General features: G+C 32.8%; 1 protein-coding gene across 2 annotated transcripts; it reads right to left on the reverse strand.

Annotated features, from left to right (window-relative positions):
- Positions 1-14,620: 14,620 nt before the first annotated feature.
- LOC123546534 (uncharacterized) lies at positions 14,621-20,844 on the reverse strand. 2 transcript variants are annotated; one of them, XM_053539007.1, is made up of 6 exons: positions 20,770-20,844; positions 18,877-19,276; positions 17,359-17,574; positions 16,504-16,741; positions 16,185-16,373; positions 14,621-15,826 (listed from the first exon to the last, which is right to left on the reverse strand). In XM_053539007.1, the coding sequence occupies exons 2-6, from the start codon at positions 19,141-19,143 to the stop codon at positions 15,423-15,425; spliced, it is 1,314 nt and encodes a 437-aa protein (XP_053394982.1). In that variant the 5' UTR covers positions 19,144-19,276; positions 20,770-20,844; the 3' UTR covers positions 14,621-15,422. The 2 variants fall into 2 exon arrangements, with proteins under 2 accessions (XP_053394982.1, XP_053394981.1); XM_053539006.1 differs by lacking the exon at positions 20,770-20,844 and having other exon boundaries at positions 18,877-20,420.
- Between the last annotated feature and the right edge of the window lie 3,869 nt (positions 20,845-24,713).

Genomic DNA, 24,713 nt, shown 5'->3' on the forward strand with positions numbered 1-24,713 from the left:
GTAGTTCACTAAATATTGTGTTAAATAATTAATTTAATACACATGTTTGTAGAAACTTGCGGTTTTTAATCCGAACATGGGAACCAAAAGTTTTCTTTCTATTAACGCTAGGATGGTCCTAGATGATCAAGCACTTATTTTTTTTACAATGAAACAGTACTTAGCCCCGTCCGGGGCCCTCCCTCTTTCAGTTGTCAATTTCCTTCTGCAAAATTTATTCTTTGTTTGTATATTCCTATACCCATATGCGGGTCTCCCGGACCTTGTCATTGGTAGAAATACAAATGAAAGATATCATATTGTAGATTGGGACATGCACTTTCCAACTATACTCAGTCTTTTGGAATGTGACATTGAACGGGAATGCATTACTTCAGTTAATATAGTGCCAAAACATAATTATATACATAAAATCGTGTTCGTAGAAAGTTGCGGTTTTAAATCCGACTTTTGGAACCTGACATTTTGCTTGCAGTCAATGCCAGGCAGCCCGCCCGCGTAGCTCAGTAGGTAGAGCGTTGGTCTACGGATCGCGGGATCGCGAGTTCGATCCTCGGGCGGGGCATATGTTCTCCGTGACTATTTGATAAACGACATTGTGTCTGAAACCATTAGTCCTCCACCTCTGCTTCATATATATATTTATATATATATTATACCAGATTTATATAGCGCCCTTTTCATGATCAATTTCACGTTCAAAGGCGCTTTACATAGTTCAAATGCAGCCACACAGGGCGCATAATTCATCCTCTACTAGTACAGACACAGAGCGATCTGACCAGAGGGACAGAGTGAGACAAAGCCCCCACGACAGAGAGATCAGAAATCAGATACAGGCTTGTCCGGCTAACTTAGCCTAGCTCGTTTCGAATAGACAGCCTGGTTCTTTAACGTGCCCAGTGTATAGCACTGATACACGCAAGGATTGTGGGGAAGTTGGCAATTACTTGCGGAGAACAGGTTTGTACTGGTATAGAATCCAGGAACACTGCTTAGGTTAACTGCCCGCCGTTACATAACTGAAATACTGTTGAAAAACGGCGTTAAACCCAAAACAAACAAACAAATCAATGCCAGGCATCCCCAGCTTTTATTATATTTCAACTGGAATATCATAGTAGGTTGACCCCCTTGAAAGTAACCCGATAATCAATATTGGTTTCCCGATGGAATAAACTTTGAGCAATAGATTATAGGGGATGAAAATCCCCGAGACGGTAACGTCCGTATATAGTTATTCGTCTTTGTTGTCTGCATATACTGAGGCAATTTTTTCGATGTTTTCCGGTTCCGGTTTATGTACACAACGCAGACTGGTTGTCTGCACCCCGAATCAGTCACAGAAATTCGTAAACCGCGCCAACATGATTCTTTTTTCGTAATGAAAACTGTACATGCAACTGAAAAACACTTTTAAAACAGTAAGGAAGTGTAAAGGCCGTCAAGTTTCTGCGTGGAGTGCAAACAAACAAACAAAAAATCCAAAGCCAGTGCGGGAACGCGGTGAATGACGTCATCGTCGCGGCTTTCCATAAATTTTGCAAAGTATGATATTCGCTGTAAAAGGTATGATGACACTAAATGTAAACTTCACTGTTTGGAGCGAAGTTTCACTTTCTTTTGAGTGTTGAATATTTCTTCGTAAGTAGATATATAAAAGATAAATCCCCATGCTAGGCAGTGCCTTAATTCATATTATAGGAAAACTATTTTAAATGGTTAATATATGCAAAGTGAATTCCACATAATTATGTACAAATCAGGGGAAAATAACAAACAAGCAATAACATGCCCATTTTAGCTGGGAAAAACCAGGATTGAAAAATAAAATAGATAAAAGCATGCTTTCCACAAGTGTGTACAGTGGGATTATCAGAACTTAGTGCGACATTTATTTTTCTCACGGTTTTGTTCGTGAAAATCAGGCAAAATTCATCATTATAGCTCAGGGGCTGTATTCATAAAGCATCTTAAGTATAAGTACAAGTTTAGCTTTTAAAAAAGCTAGAAAGTGGCTCGCTTAGCTCTTGTTCTAACAGGGCAGTTATGAAGCACAGTGATATGCCAGTGAAAATTATAGGGTCTGTGATGCCTGGATAGGTCAGTGGTAGAACGTTTATTATGGGTACACAGGTTATGTGTTCAATGCCTGAACGTGAGCATTTTACCAGAAATTCCCCTGCTTTTTTGCTTAGCATTAAGAAGAAAATGGCGATGGATATCATATAGCGTAATATAAGTACGTTTTTTTTCTGTTTTTCTTGCGTTTTTGCGGGAACCTCCAGTGTAGAGAGTTGCAAAAACCGAAAAATTTAACGAGAAGAGCCGAAAAGGAAGGAAGGGAAAAAACGAAAAATTAATCAAGAAGAACCGAAAAGGAACGAAGGGTACTGTATTCTGTGTTGATAACGCCTTGAAATTTTGCCTTATTACTATTTCAGATCTTGTCTACATAGTTCTGAGGCGTATATTCATTCATTTTTTTCCAGAAAAGGAGCAATCTGAATCTTTCTGCATAATTTCAACAACTACAATAAGGGACAGGCAATCGATGCATTTTCTACTTGCATAGATTGGTCCTTTGCGTGTCATTGAGCTTCTTAGTGTTCATTAATATAAGATGGTTGCGGCCTATGTGGATTACATGACTTTTTCGTAAACCAGCTTTCGATTGGTCACTTTTTGTAAGCCTGCTTTCGATTGGACACTTCTCGTAAAGGAAACGCTATTTTGTTTTCTTGGTTGCTGGCTTGCATTTGTAATGAAAGTAAAAAGCTGAGAGCCAGGTTTAGGAGATGTTCTGCCTTTTAGGTAGATTTAATAGTAAAATCCTATCGTAATACTGGCTCGTCGAGACGAGCCAGCATAAGAAATTGATTATTTACTTAAGTATTACTTAGGTAAGAAATTTATTTTACTTAAGCATATTTGTTATTCATAAAACAACTTAATAAGTAATTCTTGGCTTTTATTGTGGACGAAAACATTAAAAAACAACAACATTAATTTCAGACAGATACAACATGCACAATTATGTTTAAAAATTTTTGGGCTTTTACCCTGAAAAAAAACCCTTTTTAAATCGAAATAAACGACCCCATTTTTTTTTTCTGATTTAAAGTCTTTCTTAGGTATTTTTAAGTTTAAGCTTTTTTATGAATAAGTTTTAAAGGGGTTTTTTTTACTTAACAAAGGGCTAAAATCCCCCACAAACTTAAGTAAAATCTTCAACTTAAGTCAAAATTTATACTTAAGATGCTTTTGAATGGGCCCCCAGGAAAATTTTTATTTCTTGATTATACTGTAAAATCACCGCATTTTAGATTTGTTTTTTTTTTGTAAAAATTTCCCACACATTAAAAAGTAACAAAATTTGAATCGGGACAAATTTTTTAAAAAATCAATGACATTTTCAAAGGTTTCTATTTTTAATCTTTATCCCAATAAATTTTTTAAATTTTTGGAAAAGTTTCCTTTTTCTTCGCCCTTTTTTTATTTTTAAGTAAAACCTATTGGCAACAGAAAGGGACCCAAAGCCCTTTTTAAAAATTTGGGGTTAACCCGGGTCAAATGTGTGTGCTGTTTTAAACCAAAATGCCTGTTTAATCAAGTTTTTTAAATGCTCAAAAATTTTATAAAATATGTCAGATACCTTACTGCTTAGTTTATAACCTTTTTTTTTCATGTTTTTAATGAAAAACCCCTCTGGGCATATAAAAATTTTTACATAAAAGAAACCGTTATAAAAGACAAAAACATGCGAACAAAATGGGAATAAAACTCCCGTTTTTTTACCCTCTTTTTTGATAAAGGAGGGAAACTTACTTTAAAATTGCGGGTTTTTTTTTTGAAATTTTTTTGGCCATCCCCCTTTAAAGGGATTTCAAATTTTCCCAAAAAAAAATTTATATAAATTTATCTATTTTAAAATTTTTTTTCTTATTTGAAAACACAAAATTCCGTAACATCTTTAAGCTAACCATGGGGGTCCGGCACGCGCTGAGATTGAAAAAAATTTTTATAAACAAAAAAACCCAAAAATCTAAAAAAAAAAAACCCATATATAAACATAAAATTTTAAAGGGGGAAAATTAACCCCAAAAAATCCAAATTTTTTGGACATCATGTTACATTTTTTCCTTTCTACCGCCCGCGTTTCCCAAATAATACCCCCATATGAAACAACACATGGGGAAAAGGGCCATACAATTTCAAAAAGTTACTTTATAACCTTTAAAAGTACCCAAAATTAAAAATTTTTTAAAATTTTTACACAAATATGTACTGGCCTTACAATTTAGTTAAAAAAGCGTAGCTGTACATGTCCCTACCGTAGGGGAAATTTGCACAAAATATCGGGGAAATATTTCAAAAAACCTGGTCTTTAATTCCCAAGAAAACTATTAATTTAATTATTGAAAAATTTTAAAAAAGAGTCTCCCAAACGACAAGCTCTTTGGGCGTAAAATTAATATATTTTTTTTGACTAAAAAAAACCCTGTTTTTTAAACCCATACAATTTCAGGCGAACAATTGGAAACTAGGATAACCCGGACCCCCGGGTAACTCGGACCAACAAACCCATTTTAGGGGCAAAATAAATTTAAATTAACATGTACTTTTAAAAAACGCATTTTTTTGCATTTTTTGCTTTGTTTGTGTTTATTTAAAGAGTCGTGCTACTTTTTAAAAATCAGTAAAGAACATCCGAAAAGCATAAATGTAGACTCGGCGTCCCAAAAAAGGGGCTGCCCGGGGTCCCTCATGTTCCCTTATTCTCTTAAAAATGATTTACCTCTTTTTGAAAAGCACAGATTAACATTTTCAGATAAACGGGCTTTTTGAAATAGACGAACAGAATTTTTTGGGGCCCAAAAGGAAAACTCCAGAAAGGGTTGTCACCCGGGAACCGGGGCCAAAACCACGTGTGGTATAAATTTAACCAAAAAAGTGTTACATCTTAAATGAAAAAAGTAAATCAACTTACTTCTATAAATTTTAATGACACTATTCAAAAAACATGTGGTTTTTAACCCGTTTTTGGGTTTACTTAATAAATGATTTAACTTGGTCAAATCACATTAAAAATTTTGTAAAAAAGTAACCAACGTTTGGGTTTTTGAGACGTAATCGGGAAACATTGTCCCGGTGAGTGCGGGGGAAAAACAGCTTTCTTTCCCCTTAGTAAGATCACAACTAAATAGGGGTTCGATCATATGGAACCCAACCTAAAGAAAGTTTAATGAAAAATTTGGGAAAAAAATAAACGTCGGGGCACTCGTGTTTTTCCAAATAATTTCAAATCTCAAGAAAAAGGATATTTAACACAAAAATGCTCAACACTTTAAAATCAACCTTTTTACAAAAATCGTCGTGTTTACAACCGACTAGTGATGCTCTAAAAGTTTTACAGGGGGTATGGTCCCGGGGGAGTGGACGCAAATAGTTACCTGACAAAAAATTTACCGGGAACGATGATAAAAGTGAAATCGTATAAAACTTTTTACCTTTCTTACTTTCAAGAAGACAGATATCTAAAAACTCTCGTTCGTTACAGTATCCCGCCATGCTCAAAACAAATCATTTTTAAAAACTTTTTTTTCGTGGAAACACTTGGGCAGGGGAAAACCTTTTTAGAGGATAGTTTTAGTGCGCGCATTTTACAGTCGAAACCCTTTAAAGAAAGCCCTGGGGCCCCCCAGATCACTTCAAACCCTCCTTCCCGTTAAATAAATATCAAAAGGGGTTTCCTTCTGCGTATTCAAAACAGATACGGGATCCCAGAAGGGGCGGACCCCGTGTTTTTTAGGGCAAATTTTTTTCTGATACGTTATGTTTTTATCATAAGTTTATGAGAAAAAATAACAAAATCTTTTTTGGATTGGGGGGGGAAGGGAAAAATGAAACCCAAGCAAAATAATAGCAGCCCCGGGGTTTGATTGGGGTCTGTTCAAAAAAGGAAATGGGATGTGCAACACCCATCCCCGCCTCCTTGCACCGGTTTAAAGCGGGAACTCTATTACAATGAAAACCCCAATGGACTCTTGTTCCAAAGAACCAAAAAAAAAAACAACACTGAAGATAATTTTTTCCGGGACAGTTCTACAAACTAACTTTAAAATTCTAAACTGTAATCTTTTCACTGCATTTTTAAATTTTTATAACCTTGAAAATCTCCCCAAGGGTAAAATTGATGTAATTATACGTCCCCGGGAAAGGGTGTCATATTATCAACTTTGACTAAACGTTTGTTATTAGAAACAAAGTTTGTATCTTTTTCTTTTCATATTTTTCACCCAAAAGGTTTAAAAAAATACTTTTTATAAAATCACTTCGCTCCAAGCTATCCAAAATTAAAAAAACTGTTTATTTCATGAGATAGTGGGTTTAAATTTTTTAAAGAAATAACACAGACAATAACATGAAAGGATTCGCATTTAAATTCCATCATTTGAGGCATAATAAATTTCACAGGCACCGATAAAAACATTGGCAATATAAAAAGGTAATGGCGGGGGGGGGGGGGGTGGGGGGGGGGGGGGGTTGGGGGGGCGGGTGCTCCAGGGCAACAAAAAAAAAAATTTTAGAAAATCGGGAAAAATTATTGCTATATTTCTTCGAAAGTTTACTAAACAAATTTATATAGGGAAAACACATGCATATTGGTTGTTTATTCAAAAGGGGAAAAAGCGTTCTTGAAAAATAAAGCAAAATTTATTCCTTGGTGTATTGGAAAAAAGGGCCAAAAAAATGGGAAAAAAAAATAATTGCCGGGCAGTCGGGGGCTCGTTTTTGAAATGGGAAATTTTTTTTTTAATTTACATCTTTAAAATATTTTTAGAAAAAACAAAAAACCCTTTGGGTTCAAATGTTCTATAAAGACCAAACTTCAATCTTAAAAAAAAATCATTTAGTCAAAATCTGGGAGTCAACCCTCTTTAAGGACGAAAAATCACATTTAAAATCTTGCTTTTTGTACTTTAAAGCATTTCAAAACCCATATAAATTAAAAGGTGGGGCCCTCTTTCCCGTTTGAAGCAGGGTCGGGCCACCCCTTAGATAGTGATATAGGGTCTTTTGGGCCCCGGTTTTTTTACTTTTGTTGGGGTTTTTTTCCAGTTCTTTTTTTTACCTGCCATGGCAAAAAAGGACGGATTTTTTAATAAATCAGAAAAAAAAATAAAAACTAAAAGTTTTTTGCAATTGTTAAATTTTTTAGTTATTTGTGAATTATTACCAGCTCGATATTTCGTGCACTTTCCATAGGTACATGTACATGTCGAATGTGGCACCTTATATACCAGTCACTTTATGTACCACCCTTTATTACCACTTTTAAACCCCTTTTATGTCCCACATATATAAAATTTTTTTGGATTTTTTTGTTTGATTTGATCAAAATTTTAATTTTTAGGTTATAAAATTTACGTTTTTTTTTTTAATTTTAATTCCCAAAATTGTCAAAATTTAAATTTGGGGTAAATAAATTACAGTACCTTGGTATATGCACTTGTTATATTTGAATACTCTTCCCTAAAAAGGACAAAGTAAAAGGCCCATATTTTACCTTTTTATTTAAACCCCTTAAATCAAAATTTATCTTTTAAATAAAAATTTCTATTTTCCCAAAAATCATTTCATATCAAGAAAATATGTATAAAAAGAAAAAAAAAATAAAGGTTTTTACAGCAGATTATCATTGAGGCCTAATTACACAGTAGTTACATTCCCGTTTAATTTCTGGGTTAGTCCACTGTTTCAATAAAAAACACTTATTTCCAAAATTTTTTTTCCCCTTTAAAATTTTTTTTTGGGGGAGGGGCTTTTAAATTTTAAAATTTTTTTGGTTTAAAAAAATTTTTTTCATTTTTTGTTTTTTTCTTTTTTGATTTTTTTATTTTTTGTTGTTAAGTGGTATTTGGGGAAGAAAATGTTTATTTTTTTAAAATTTTAAAAATTATAATAATATCAAAAAAAGAAATAAAAACTCGAAAGAAATTTTCACCCAGGGATGTGTTGTTTTTTAAATTTTTCTTTAAACATTTGTGGAATGTGTTAATTGTCAAGAGGGGGCATAAAGGGGTAAAAGGGATTTAAATTTCTTTTAAAAAATTCCCAAAAATTAAAACATTTTTTGAGGAAAATTTTTACTGTTCAGGCATAATCTGAACTCTTCTTTTTACTTAATGTAACATTTGAAGAAGTATGGTTTTATTATAGTTTTATAACATTTTGCTGTTGGAAAGAAAAATATCTTCTTTTTTTAAAAAAAAATTTGGCAAAAAATTTAAAATTTCAGCAAAGATACAAAATAATTTAAAGAATCATTTTTTTTTACCCCAATTACCTTTTTTGAATTCAAGACATTTATAAAAATGAATTATCAAACAAAAATTCAATCCGTTACATTTATTTGGCAAACAGGATAAAATTTAAAAAATTTTTTAAAATAATAATTTTAATTTTAAAGGTTTTAAAGAAGTTTAGATCGAAAAAACAAATAGTCTAATTAAAATTTTGCCCCTAGGCTGGGGTTTTTGGGCTTTTTTTCGTCAGCTGGGCTAATAAGACAATTGGTCTATTTTTTTTTTATAGATGCAAAACCCTTTTGTCAATTTCCCTTTTTTTTCCAAAAAATTATAGATTCGGGCTAATTGTCGCAAAGGTCGATTTTGTTTAAACCCAAAAAATGAGGTGACTTATTATATGCTTGTATTTGGCGAACGATATTTATCCCATTTTGACCAAATTTTTGACCAGGGTTATTTTCTTATTTCATTGGCGAAAGGTTTTACCCAATTTTTTTTCCCTTTTTATTAAAGGGGGGGTTTGGGCCCTTTGTTTTTGAGTGAATTTGAGCCGTTTTTTTTTGGGTCGTTTTTTTATTATTTCGATAACCCCTCATGACAAAAAAGCCGGGAATTTTTTTTTTAGTTGAAGGGGGGGGGAAAAAAAAAAGTTTCAATGGATTTTCTTACTGTAAAGACGTTGGGGTACAAAAACAGGGGAAAAAATACTGGAGATGCAAAAAAGAAAATGTAAGGGGCGGGCTGAAATTTTCCCTTTAAACCCCCCCATGACACGGTGACGAAAGAGTCTGACCGTGATCTCCACGGACCTGATTTTCCTCAGATTGCCGTACAGAAGAAAGACTAACTGTGATATGAAAAAAAAAACAAAAACAAAAAAAACCCAGTGATGTACAAATGTTTATGAAAAAGCAGTTTTAATTTTTCCCTATTTTTATAAAAAAATGGGAACGAGTTTTTGACGAACTTTTTTGTGTGTTTTGAATTTTTTTTTAAGTATGCAAATTTTATGTTACGATTAATGGAAAAAACTTACGTGTCAGTTGGGAAAATTTTTTCTTTTAAATGGCGTCATTTTGAAAGGGGATTGGGTACACATTTTGTTTTTAAAACAGATAAAACGTAATAAAAAGGGTTTAAAAAAAAAACCAAATTTTAAAAAAAAATTTTCTACCTTTTTTTATAAATGAAATTTTTAAAAAACGCAACTGATTTCTTTCCAAATTTATAATAAATTCTCACTGCGTAGAAAACCTTTAAAAGAAAAAATTCAATTTTTTTCGAAACATAGTCAAACCCTATTTAAAAAATATCAAAAATTTTTAAATTAAATAGGGAAAAAAACATTCAAAAAATGAAAGCGTTTTTTTCCTCCCGGGCCCAAAATGTATGCTTGCAGGTTTAAAAAATCGGGGAAAAATGTTGACTTAAAATTAGAATGAGAAAATATTTTTTTTCCCCCGACCTTATAAATACAACTGGGATAGATAATGAGGGAAAAATTTTAATGGAATCTTTAAAATCTTACCCAAAAACCAAAATTGCCTTTGATAAACTATATATAAATTTTTCAAATATGATTGTTAAAAAGTAGGGTTTTAAAATTTAAATTTTGGGGACGCTTTGGTCAAACTTAAATACAATTTTAAAGAGTTGGGGGTTTATACGGTTAGAAAACAAGGCGGTATTTTCCCCAAAATTTAAAGCCTAAAAGTATTGCGAAAAACATGTTGACAAAATTTACTTTATCACTAAATAAAGTGGGGGGGGAATCTTTTGACCATTTACGTTTTTTAAAATTTATAAAGTTTCGAAAATTTTTTTAAAATGACCAAGTCTTAAGGTATGTGTCGGGGAAAAAAACGCTTTTAAAAGTAAACACTAAACGATTTCTGAAGTTTTAGAATACTACAAAATTTAAACTCATTAATAAACACGTAATAAAATAATGCATGTGAAGAGAAGCATGTTAAAAAAACGGGATACAGCAATATCCTACCAAAAACACTTTAAAATAAACCAATAAATGGAAAAGTACTTGGGGAAAGTACAGGTGTAAAGTGTACCAAAAAAAAATATAGATAACTGACCCACACAAAACCCACTTTCGATTTTTTTACTGTAGGGAATTGATGTTATTGTTTTTAGACTGACTTTACAGTTTGACGAGGTAGCAATTTTTTAAATTTTTAATGAAAAAAAAAAAAAGCATGTAAAGTAATAAAAAACTTAAAAATCAAAGGGCATAAAATGGATTGGGTTGGGGAAAAAAAGTGCTGCAAAGGCCGTAAATTAAAACCCCTATCTGTAAACCCAAAATTTAAAAATTTTTACACACTATACAGACGTTTAGAATAAACTTTCCCTGAACAAATCAAAATAAAAGCCATTTAGCTGATAACATTTTTAAAAGCTATGTCAAGGAAAATAAACCAATAACGCGTTTTAAATTTCTCTGTTCAAAAATGATAGTTTTAACCCAAATTTAAAAAAGTACTTATATTTTTAAAGGTCAAAATGTTCTCCAAAAGTGTCACTCCTTTTTTTTCCCGTTCGGTCGCAAATAAACATTACGTAACTTTCCCGGGCCAAATTTCCCCCATCGGATACTAGAACGTTTTCTTTTTTCCCGCCAAAAAAACCCATTCTTTCGCCAATGGCAAGTAGTGTTCTGGAATTATCAAAAAAAGCCCCCTGTGCAAGTTTGACCCAAATTTCCCACATTTTAAACCCCTTGGTTTACAACGCCAAAACACTAAAAAATTTTTGAAAGTAGGGAGTAAACAGATCATATTTGGGCTAGCAAAATTAAAATATTTAAACCTTTTAATGAGTTTCCTTTTAAATTTCCCCATTAATATAGGAATGTTGTCTCCTTATATCTTTAACCAATGTTTAATAATCGTCATCAACTGACTCTTTCTCCACCCTGCAAAGCTCTTTTTAACCGTAATTCGTTATTTGCCAAAAGGGCCCCTTTTTTTCGGGTTTGGGAAAAAATATTCTAAAGTTGAAATTGTCTCGTACGGGGGTAAGTGGCTTTTGAAAAGATTTTATTCCCGGGGGTTTTTCAACAGCTTTGAGAGCTTTTTAAAAAATTTCGCTTTTTCATCTGTTTCAGGGTCTCAATTTGGGTTTCTCGACTGTATAAAGGGCAATGTGTTTTGTTGATAAGTCCCAAACCCAAATGATTAAATTTTTTCCATTTTTTTATTTCGTTCCACTTTCTCTTTTTCTGGGTATCACCCATGAATCTTTTGGGAAAAAATTTTTTCTTAAAAAAAGGTTTAAAAAATTGATCAAAATATCAAAAGTAACCAATAAACCCCAAAAAAGCCACTGCCCAGCTAATACTTTGTGGGTGTACCCAAAAGGAAAAACTTTTACATAATTTAATTTTCATAGAAATCAGTGTGAAAGTTTTTCCCTGTCTACCCCTTTTAGTGTTTTGCTTTCTTTCATCAACATTGCCCCCCTTTTTTTGTCTTTTTTTGAAAAATGATTTTTCCAAAAATATAAAAAATTATGGGGATAAAACCACATTTTGGGGGGGAAATTTTTAAAAACTACCGGGATGTTACTTTACAAACACATACTTGACCTGTGTCGAAAAAAAGTACATGTAAGGGGGGGAAAATCATCATGTATATCTAAGTGTGGTAATAATTCAAATGCGCATAACTCGTCGTTATGAACGTGTAGATACTAACAATATTTGCATTCCCACTTTATAGTGATGCATTCCTGTTTCTTTGGAAACAGATACGGGAGTTATCGATACAAACTATTTTATTTCTATAATGCATAATGATCATAAAGCATTTTTGAAACGTCAAAGAGCTATACCCGTAAACCGGACATAGTACTCTTATTTTCTGAAAATATTATCATATTATATCATAGTGAGACATTTTTGTAAGCTTAGAAACACATGTATTTGAATTCGTTTTTGTAATTTGATTTTGTATACCTTTAGAGCAAATTAATTGTTTGGGGTAAGTTATGCTCAATGATAACTTTGTAAAGATAGGATAAAGCTTCAGTAGGAACAACAACATCAAAATAATTCAGCATCCTCAATGGCAATGTAGTTATAAATATATGCATACAGTAATTGAAATGTACACAGAAATATACAGAGAAAGAAGGACTTATAAAACAACGATGATAAAACAAGCTAATAAAGGTATACTATGAGTAGTCGCATATGAACAGTCAGTGGGGAGTTAAATGTTCACATACACACACTAATAAAACACATATTAGGGGTTTAATGTGAATGTAAGACTGAGTCTTTGATACGACATTTTGACTTATACTCGGATTGTGATACGAATGTTATACTTAGATAAGGATGGATCGTTAATACGAAAGTCATACCTATATGTGGGCCTTAAATACGAATTGAACTTTTATATCGATCTTTACTTAAGCACGAATATAAAACAATATATAAGAATATTGTGTGGAAGCAAGACGTGCAACTAAGCAAAAACTAGCAGACTCGGTTTGAATGGGTCTGTTCGTAAGAGTAAATGGTACATGCAACTCCCCTCACGCCCCGTAGCACCGGCTTAAACGGAACTGTATAACACCTACAGATTGAATGGACTTCATGGTTCTAAAAGACCAAAACATACAACAACACCAATTTGAAGACTTACAAGTTTTTTTTATAAAACAAAAGCAAGATTTCATGCGGGTCTTTAATATACACAAATATAAGATTTACATGTGGGCCTTTAACAAGAGAAACTGACTGTGGACTAAAACCAATACCCTGACATGTGCAGTACTTAAAGGAATGAACAATATCAAGGTTCCTTTAAGTGTCATTTAGTAAGCTTGGTTCCAATAAACAATGAAACAGCTTCTTTGGCAGTTTGTTCTGTTTCCCCGTATTTGAATTCAGTGTTGTTATATTTTCTGCTCCTTCATAATAGAGTTCCGCTTAAACCGGTACTAGAGGGCGTGAGAGGTGTTGCACATTTCATTACCTCTCATGAACAGACGCAATCAACCCGAGTCTGCTATTATTCTTCTTGGTTTCATTCTATGCACCCAAGAACGCTATCCTAAGGACCCTTTTTACAAATTTTATTGAATATTGGAATAAGGCCTTTCATATTAGGACCCACAGGAACAATAATTATCCAAGTCTTTAGCGACAGACGGCAATTTACTTGATGTATTTCTTAAGTTGAATGTAATTTCCGCTTACTAACACCCATACCCTCTAGACAAAAATCACAAGATCAATTTTGTTAAAGCAGATAAATAATGTGATTACAAGTTACTTATAAAACATACCTAAATTCCCTCTACTTAACATTTTATTTTTACTGAGTGGTTAAAGCAGCAGATATTTTTATATTTCCTACTACAGTTGTCTGTATAAAAGAATACTGCTTAGAATATACATTGAAACATTTAATTTATTTCTTTCTATCTCTCTAAAATAGTGTTTCCTTACATAAATCTGCAGGTGCTTCTTTAAATACAATTACAAATAAATAGGATATTTTAAATATGTTAAACATGTTAACGTTAGCTAAACTTTATAAATAATCGTTAGATTTAAGAATGTAAAAAATTTTGTCGTGTGTCCAAGTATCTGTCATAACTGATACTATTAAAAGAGTAATAAGCCAGAACCAATCCTGTCAGTAAATTATTATCAATGTATGACATATATATGCGTAATTGTAACATTAAACAACATGATAGTTAAATTGAAAAAGAAGTTAACGCTTTATTGAAATTTGAAAAAAACTAATACGATATTACAAACATATATAAAAAATTGTAATGCAATAAATGTGTATTACAATACGTTGTTAAAAGATTTTACCGCTAAGTAATAGTTTATTTGAAAAACAAAAGCTGAGTTAGCCTATCTTGTACTACACTGACATCATATTTCCTTTCTAAATCATTTGGAAGAAACACATTTTAACACAAAACAAAACAAGAAAACAGTGACGTTACGTATTACAGCGCTACTTCAAGAAATCAGATGACGCAATAAGGGCAAAATGGGGGAACATTTAGATAGTCACTATCTAAGTAAGCAATAGACTTCTTTATCCCGATCGAGGGTGATTTACTGTCTCGATACCAAGTTACTTCCAATAGACGCTGACGCCATAATTAAAGCAACTCAAAAATATTGGCTTGATCGTTTATAATGATATGTAACTTTTCGGGTCATGTTTTACAAGAAAAGAGTGTATGCTTGTAAAGGCTACCGAGGTTATACGTTTTTGTAGTATTCTAGGAAGTCAACATAAACATACTGAACAATCATAATAACTTTTTACTTTATTAAAATACTGAAATAACAAGTTACAAACTAAGCATGCAAAATAAAATGTCCAAGAAAACATGTTTGAATATGGATGAGAAAAGTAAATATACTAGGTATGTACAATTTACAAAGAAATATAGCATATATATTGAACCGCAAAACTGGCCCGTTTACAATATTACTTTTCACAATACATTAGTGGTAGAAAGAGGTATACGCTGGTATGGCCTTGCTATTTTATGAGGTAGAAAAAGTAATAATTATATGTATAGCCAACTATGCACACATAAATAACATATTGAACAAGATTTAGAAACATAAAGCTTGTGAAATAAAATCATATAGCTTGAGAAACTAGAATGTGTCTGTAGGACACAGGGTGTGCCCCCCACTGGTAGATTTGTCACAAATAAGGGGCAATAATTCAAATGTTTGCAGTCTTAATGGGGTATAGCCTCAACAAACATTTTATGAAAAGGATTAATTATTCTAGGCCATATACGTTTTGAGCTATGAGCATCACAAACAAAAAACAGCTACGGGTTCTATCTGTGTCAAACTACATTAACATTTATATTGCTAAATTTCTAAGATGGACTATTCAATCTACCAAACTGGACAGTACCATTTATTATTTGAAGGGGTATTCAATGAAAATTTACAGAATAGCGAACAGTGCAGACCATGATCAGCCTGCACGGAATTAGTTAATAGTTGGTCTGCACTGGTTGCAAAGGCAGATTTACTTGACGCTAGCAGGCTAAAAGTTAAGTGAATCTTAATGGAGGAAATTACACTTTTTATCACACATATTTCTCTCTCCTTTCATCTTCCTTAAGACCTCCGCCGGATATCTTTTCGTCGGACATGCGAATGTTTACTTTTTCGTCGGTTACACTAAGCTTTTCTCCAATAGCATAGAGTAGCCTCGTGTGTTCCATTTGGGACTTAATAATAGCGCATAAAAATGACTTTACATCTGTTTTGACGTCGTCAGTAGAATCTGCCAAATTCTGAAGTGTTTCGGTGGCGCATCTCTCAATTATATCTAAAGTTTCACTGACATCACTTCTTGTCGACTTTAGAGACAGGGCAGATTCGTACATTTTACGTGTTGGCGTGTTCGTCACAGGCTGAAACCGCGACTCTCTCTCTTGTGTGTCGCGACCTTTTGCGAATGTCTGCTCTTTAATGTCGTGCATGCAATCTGTAAATAAATAGTATTCATTTATGATAAATGTATTTTGACGATATCAAATGAAAATTAAGAAAATTTGAGTGGATTTAACATCGACAATAGTATATTTGCACTATGAAATTGTTGTCAATCAATAGTTTTCTTAAACAGTCTGTTGCCATCTTGATTAAAACCCTGGAGCAAAATTTAGGACTTAAGATCAAATTCTGTCCTGGGAACTTTGATGAAACGCGCTCCTGGAGCCGACCTCCGATATTTTACTACAGCGTCACAATGGCGTCCACACAATTTACTAAGTGTTTAAGTTATAAAAAGTAAATAGAACAGCAGAAGATAAAGGAAGTGTTATGTTAAACTTCTTTTTAACCTTGTATCAGCTGAATCTCGATGCCTTTTAAAATTCCTAGCAATTTGTGGACATTGTTCCCAGGCACTTTCAACCAACGTAGAATAATGGATGCACAGGAACTTTCGTCAATTGATTCTTCTCCTATACTGTGCTGTTTCTCGAACTTTAGGCCTAATGCATTCGCAAATGCTTGCCTTTTTATTGATCCTGAAAAAACAACAACAACGGTTAAAGTTAACATTTTTTTTTTATCTATCTCTACTTTCTTACTGGCTCACTCACCCTGACTGAGTTTCTTTCGTATATTTTATTGTTTGACAAATTCATGTTTACCTACCAAATTTATACACAATAATTCTTATTCCCCGTCTGGCATCACCGTTGAGATCTTCGAATCGTGTGGTTCCTTCATCTACTTTCAGACCATCAAAGGCTTTTTCAAGTGAGACGAAATCATCGTTTTCTGTTGGTATTTCCACCATTTCTTTTAGATGTTCCATCATTTGATGCTGGGTACTAGGCGACCCAATATCACTCAACTGAAGAACCACCGAATGAATCTTTTGCAGTGTTTTCTGCAGTCATAGAAAACACACATAATTATACTATATACAGCGGTTAACTTGTCTGAAAATTCATGCTGCTTCTTATATAGTGTTAAAGCACGTTGTTCACAGATTGATGAAAATTTAATATTACACATATTTTCAATAATTAATTCATACGCTTTTGTTTGTTTGTTTGTTTGTTTGTTTGTTTGTTTGGGGTTAAATGCCATTTATCAACAGTATTCTAGCTTATCTAACCAGTGCTTCTGCCAACTTCCCCTTATGAATCAGAGGATATGAATGATTTCAGACACAATGTCTTTTATCAAATCGTCACAGAGAACATACGGCCTGTCCGAGGATCGAACTCACGACCCCGCAATCTGTAGATCAGCTTTCTCCCTACTGAGCTAAGCGGGCGGGATAAATTAATACGTATCAGTGTCCTAGATTCAATATAAGATATATGTCTAATCTTGACGTAACAATTAGAATTAAACATATGTACATATGTAAAAGAGTAACGCTTCCAGCTGATAAAAACACATGGGACGCTTTATTCTTTTCAATCAACTAAGAAGAACAGTTAACTAATCAAATTAACTTGATCTGAAATATTTTTCCTAATTCAACATTTATCTTACACTATTGTTTGTCAGTTTGTGTTCTGATATCGTTAGTTTATGTACGATTTCATCATTAGCTTCCATTGTAATCCTCATAAGTTGCTTGAGCAGTGGAATAGGATCTTCAATGTCCGTGTCGTACTGTAGTATCGTCATAGTGTTTCCGTTTCCTAGTTGAATCTTACTGCAGTCTTTCATGATGGCGTGGATCTTTTGCTGTTGGTCACGACTTTTCTGTAAAGTAAAGAGACGGCCTCATTAATTTAGATATACCATTTTCAAAATAAGTACTAAAAGCCCCTCCCCCTCCCCAACAAATTATATTATTGTTTTAAACATTGTAAAACATCTCGGGAGAGATTTGTTAGGAGGTGTCATGTCTTAGCAATAACATATGACATATATCTCAACGGCCTATTTACATTTATATAAATTAGATTGATTTCATTTATATGTGTCCTCCATATTAAATTCAAAAAGAAAAAGCATAACTTAATTTACTAGTATTGAGTAAATAGAAACATTTAGTTCTTTTTTCCAGATAAAAGTCATCATGACTATATTAGTAAGTATCTTAGAAGATCTTTTGGAATGACAGAACACAACCAAGCAAAGTAATAAGATTAACGGTTTGATACAGTCTGTTTATAGAGGTAATGTAAAATGCATTATCCCCCACGCACCACCACCCATCCCCACTAGTACCGGCATAAATCGGAATAAATTTTATTATTAATATAATTGTTATATTGCAAATTAAGATAGACACCACACAGTAAATAATGAAAAAAAGTCTCCATTTAAAAAAAATATATTTATTTTTCTTTATCTGCAATCAGATTGTAAACCCACTCTTAAAATAGTTTTAAAACCAAATCTTAAAATATTTTTCTTTCAGGTTCCCTACTTGGCTAACTATGGAAAATAAAAACCTAGAAATGCATTCTGCACTTTAGAATTAGATGAAATGTGAATGTAAAAAGTAATGTTATAGCTGAATAACATTTTTTTTTATTCAGAAGTCACCGGCAGTGCTTGCAGCATTCCATAGTCTTTAAAATGAACCCCAGAATATTCTTGTATTTACTTTGTTTATGCTTCTACAAAATGTTAGATTTCTGGATTAAATGACGTTATACCATTGCATCAATTTTATTTTTACGAAAACCAAAATGGTGGGTTTTGGTCATTCCGGTCACATAAACCACTGTAATAACATGTGAAGTTTTAAACTTAGTGACTTTAGTCCAATGATGAAACAGGAATATATCGCGAAATGTAATTATTTTCATGACAAAATGGACTTTTTAAATTATTAGTAATTTTAAATATATTGGACAAAATCAAGTATTTAGTTAGAAGATATGTTCCAAATTCATATCCCTATTCTTTGAAGAGGGGCGTAATTACTATTGCCTACATGAACATTGTATGGGGTGTAGAGTCTTTCATGGATCTTCTTTCGATGTATTGAAACTGTACAAGGTAATTAAGAATGAAAATTACTTTATACAAAATTAATTTATATCTTCTCACCTGTATTTCGTTTTGTAACTTTGTTTCCAAATCGGTTTTTTCTTCTTCTAGTTTTGCAATTTTAGCGTGTAATTCGGCGTTCTTTTTCTTTTGATTGTTTAACGCTTTTCCACTGAAACGGTCAAAAAAACCTTCTTTGTCTACTTGTGTGCCTTTCGGGGAAGTTATTCCGCCTGTCCTGTATGCTCTAATGAATTTGTCCTTTCCGAAAGCACCAGTCTCCACATCTTCGTCTTCCGATGTAGAAAGTGGCGGAGTTGATGCCATTGGTCTAGTAATCAAATTCCTGTCCTACACAAATGTCTTAAATCAGCTATAATAGCTGATATGATACATTCTCAATTTTCGTACTGGACCAGTTTTAAATGAATTTACAGGCATTCATTACAAAAACCGTCTTCTGAAATTCGTTTTGACTTTAGGTTAACTAATTTACAACAACAAAATATTTATGGCGGAATGCCATAACATAAGCGAAGGAAGGGCACGTATATGTTTAGGACATTCATTCAATATCCCAATCTAAGTAATAGAATGACAACGAGGTATTTTATCGTCATATTCATGATTTGAATGTCATAAATCTTTCAAAAGTGACCTAACCTTTTGTTATACGAGTCACAATATCCCACCAATGTCGAATGTTCTTCTATCTCCTAATTTGGTGGGGCTACTGGCTACAAACCAATGAGCGTTAATAAGTAATATATTTTTAGGGAAGTTCCCTGAAGGTATTCCAAAATATATGAATGGTGGATTTAGATATTTTTTCTTTTTTTTGCTTGATTATTTTGCTCTGTAATCTACTCTAGTAGTAGTACCAGTTCCTTGTTATTATTGCAACATCACGATGATATTACATGCAAGATCTATGCTTTACATATTGATAACATATTCAGCATGGGAACTTAGGTTATACATCCAGCCACAATTAGGGGCATCATTTTAAGCATATTTTATAATGTGTAAAACATGGACCCCAATTTTCATTTACTTTTTTCTTACCAATGACATTATCAAGAAAAAGCAGGATTTTAAAAAGCGTTCTAATGTGAACTGCAGTCATTGGTTTGAACAGGCTCAATCATACCGAGCCTGCAACGTTTTCGTTTTTGTCATGTTGAGCGACCTGTGGAGTTTCCACTTTTTCCATTTTGATGTTAACTTCATATCATTCTCGCATACCAGGTTCGTCTCGGGTACCATGTCGAACATCTAATGAATGAGAATGACTTCATATAGAATAAGGAAGGCCGGATATTTAGTGTAAAATTTATTAAAGATATCCAATGCTTATATTTCACTAAAATAATTTATCTTTAGATATTTGCTTAAAAGTAGAAAATCCACAGCGAATGTATTTTGTAAACTGATTTACAATTTATATGGATCTACATTCACAACTAAATGCCATATAACAACATTCGATCATTAAAAAAACCTTTCAGTTTTTCAGTGGTAGTAAACATTAATAGTGTGTTTGTGTGTTTAGCTATACATGTATAAGGGTTTAATATCTAAACCTAATGTATAGTACTGTTAATACACATAAACATGCTAATTTTATGTTTACATAAACGGTGGTACGTTTAGGACATGTATTTATTTTCTAATTAGATTAAATTATCTTGTGCACAAGACATCTTATCTCGAACGCACGACATTTTTTTCGTGCGCACGACATCTTATCTCGTGTGCACGCACATCTTATCTCGAGCGCACGACATCTTATCTCGAGCGCGCGATGTCGTGTGCACGAGATAATTTAATCTAAAAAAATGCATGTCCTAAACATACCACCGTATAGTAAATGTTTATATTTTCAGATATGAAATTTGGGTCTAGTATACCTTTAAAAGTAATAAAGATTAATGATTTACATTTTACGCACACCATTGTAGCATTACTAATTTCCTTTTACATAATTGCGGTAAAAGTTTTAAATACAAAAACATGTCTACTCCTTTGACAACTTTAAACTGTTTGTCATTGAGAAGTCCTGAAGACAGTATAAGATATGTGTTAGGGTTATCTCTATTAAAATCTAACGACCCATTCAAATATGTAAATAATTGAAATACAAGTCATATTTGAAATTTGATATTATAACCGGATTCCCATCTGTTGTAAATGAATTATTTAACTGTAGATATTAATATGCCTTTATTACCTCAATTACAATTAAATTAATGCTAATATTAGAAATAATTAGTGAAAAGTCATTGTTATCTTTATAACATTTAGAATAGTGCTAATATTAGAAGAAGGTAGCTCTATAAGCGACCTTTACATACAACGTATCTGTAATGCGTAGGCGTAGGAGCAGAGAGATCAAGCAAGCGACAATATCAAATACAATTATGTCCATATGGGAGAGTCACTTATGTTTTTATGGACTGGCTACAGCTCTACAGTTCCGCATTTAACACCAACCCATGTACGTTTTAAATTTCGTCCACGTCAGCAACGTTGGCATTATGCAATATGAAAATCAGCTTAACCTTTTATCAATAAAAAGTCTATTTATTCATTTTTTAACTACTTAAACAAATATTAAAATTATTCTAAAGCCATACAACAGACAACAGGTATTGCTTTATAAAGCATTCAAATACTAGTTCATGCAGTCCGGACACAAAATACTCGCATATAAACCTATGTTACAGATTTTGAGCACTAAGCGCGACCTTCGCATTAAAGAGAGTCACATGGTGTGGTGCACTAAATGAATTGTAAAACCATCGACGGAATAAATACAAAACATACATAAAGAAGTGAAACAGTGGGGCATCTAAAATCACTACAAGAAAGTTTTTAAAAACTTGCATACGTCTGTATCTAATGATTGCCTGTTGCAAATACTACCGGCCATTTTCGACAGTCATATTTTTTCACCCATAGCAATTTAACGGCTTAAATATAGTTTATTAATGCAAAATCATCAATGATAATACACATTAGGTAAAGTATATCAGTTGTGGATTTGCAAAGATCTACATATATTTTCCTTTGTCTTGCGGTGGGTATTTACTATAAAACAAACTCATTATTGATCGAATAGACTGAAATGCAATATAACTCTAACGTAATTTATATTGTGCGGTCGTAACTTTTTACCCTTTGTAGAGTGCGCATGTGGGAAAGTTTTCTTCCGCTGCTAAGGAAATAGCTCTCTGTAAAAAGGTTAATAACAGCCCTGAGATTTGGTCCCAGCTGAACCTTTTAGAACAATTTAACCGTTCTACCCAGGGTTGCTATGGACTATGTTTACCGAAACAGTTTATTAGCAGAAATCTTTATAAGATTTAAAGATAAGGGGGTGTGAGAGGGGTTGCACATTTCATTACCTCTCACGAACAGACTTATATCGAGTCTGCTATTATGTTGCTTGGTTGAATTCTGTCTTTTCAAATGATCACAGATTTTACTAAATGAAGGATGTTCATGTATATCTTATAGCAAATATCAAACCTGCTCGTATGCTTCAGTAAGAACGACTAAACATACTCAGTGATGTACAGAATGCTTATGAACAAGCAGTTTCAATGTTCATATGTGTATAATAAATGAATGAGTTCTTTGACGAACTTTGTTGTGTGTTTTGAATTTTCTTTAAGTATTCAATTTCATGTTACGATCCAATGGAACACTTCTATGTCAGTTGGCGACATATTTCTTTAACTGGTGTCATATTAGAGGGCCTGGCATTGATTCATAGTTTTGTTAAAGCAGATAACTACGTCAATAAAAGGTTAAAAAACACAATCAATCATAAAAGTTATTAACTCATGTGTGTAATTTTGAAACACAGCAGTTGATTTCTTCTGTTTCATAATAAATTCTCACTGCGTAGATCATTTTAATATAATGACAAATAATTCGAATATTTCGGATATTTTAAACATCAAAACATAAGTCAATCTCTATAAATTATTTCAAAATCGGTTGACTTAAATAGAAAATTAACGTTTAAGATTGAAGTCTGTTTTGCCCTCTACCGAAGTGTCTATTTGTTTATAAGTAATATCAAAACATGTTGACTGAAAGAGATCATAATCAGATTTAAGAATGAAAAGATATTTGTACCCTGTCCAGATGTATGTTAGTTTATAAATACAAATGAATAGGTAGAGGGAGTGAACGATATGTAATGTAATTTAAAATTATATCAGATTACCAAACATTTCTCTAGCTATATGTATAACTTTACATATATGATTGTTTAAGAAATCAGTTTTGCTGAACTTTAATAAAAATGAGTCTGTATACAGTTTAGATACAAGGCGGTATTCCAAAACCAACGCACAAAAATGTATTGCCACATACCTGTTTACAATATAAACTTGGATTATAATTAGCAAGCAATGATATTACATATCCTTCTCAAATGAGCTCATTTGATTGGTCAAAAGGGATGCACGCGCGGGTCCGCAAAAAAGCGATATTGACCCGCAAAAGTGATAATGACTCTTGTGATATCACATTTTCTTATGTGTATGAATATGGGCCAGACAAATGAGTGCATTTGATAAGGGCATATAATATAACAATTATAGACTCATGTTTCGGTCAATATGTGTTTTTACGGACCTGTAAAAATAATATTGACCGAACATAAGTCAATAACTGTATATTATTGCCACATTTACGTTTTAAGGAGGCAATCAGTATACCTTGACACGAGTCTTTAGGTATGTCCTGTTAAAGTGGAGTCAGAATAAACGCTTTAAAAGAAAGCGATAAACGATTACTGATTTTTTTGAAATACTATAATAATATTTAAATACATTAATAAACAAGTAATGAAATAACGTATTTGAAAAGAAGCAAGTTAGCAATACGCATACACAAATAATATGTCTACAAAAACGTTTTGGAATATAACGAATACATGGAAATATACTGGCCATGTACAGGTCTATATGTACAAAAGAAAGATAGCATAAATGACCTACACAACCGACTCTTTATTTATTTACTGTAGCAATTGATTTCATTGTTTTTTTGACTGATTTTACAGTTTGATGAGGTAGCAATGTTAAAATTGTTAATGAATAAACAAGCACGTACATAATAAATGACATAAAGGACAGGGGAATAAAATGGATATAGTTTGTAAAAAAGTGTTAAATGGCCGTAAATTAAATCACTATCTGTACCAAACATATAATTATATCTTACAAAAATATACTTATAGTTTGGAATAAACCTTCACTTGAGCAAATTTAAAATAAGAACCCATGGCATGAATAGAATTTAAAGAACCAAACAAAATGTAGAATTGCTCCGCCCGCTAATTATTTCATATGTGTCAAATATATGTGTTTTTGCTCTGCTAAACTGATAGATTTATATGAAATAATAAGTATTAATCATTGTTAAGAGTCACACATATTTCTCACTCGTGCCATCTTCATTATTTTTTCCATGTCCGGTCGAACTAGATCTACTATTTCTGTAACTATCTGTCATTTTCTCATCGGAGACTAGAACGTTTACTTTGTTGTCAGACGCACAAATTCTTTCGCCAATGTCATGTAATGTTCTAGAGTTATCCATTTGAAGTGTGTACATAGAGCATAAAAGTGCTTCAATGTCAGGTTTGATGTGAGGGAAATCTGCCGTTTTTTGTAGCGTTTCACTGGCGTGCCTCTCTATCAGTTCCAAAGTCTCACTAACAACACTTCTGTTAGATTTGAGTACGGAGTCACCAATTCGATGTTTTCTTCGAAGTGAAATTGGTGTTCCAATCTCAGAATCCGTCTCTGGTGTGTCAAGGTATTTTGCAAATGTCTGTTCTTAAGGTCCTGTATGGAATCTGCATATGAACAATGATT

This window comes from Mercenaria mercenaria, chromosome 3 (genome assembly GCF_021730395.1).
Source record: "Mercenaria mercenaria strain notata chromosome 3, MADL_Memer_1, whole genome shotgun sequence".
Lineage (NCBI taxonomy): Eukaryota > Metazoa > Mollusca > Bivalvia > Venerida > Veneridae > Mercenaria > Mercenaria mercenaria.

Excerpts from the sequence above, each read along its gene's own strand:
- LOC123546534 (XM_053539007.1), bottom strand. The coding sequence starts at position 19,143 with ATGGCATCAACTCCGCCACTTTCTACATCGGAAGACGAAGATGTGGAG. Across the intron at positions 17,575-18,876 it reads AGTTACAAAACGAAATACAG|AAAAGTCGTGACCAACAGCA; the intron begins GTGAGAAGATAT and ends TTTACTTTACAG. Across the intron at positions 15,827-16,184 it reads CGAGATTCAGCTGATACAAG|ATTGCATGCACGACATTAAA; the intron begins GTTAAAAAGAAG and ends ATTTATTTACAG.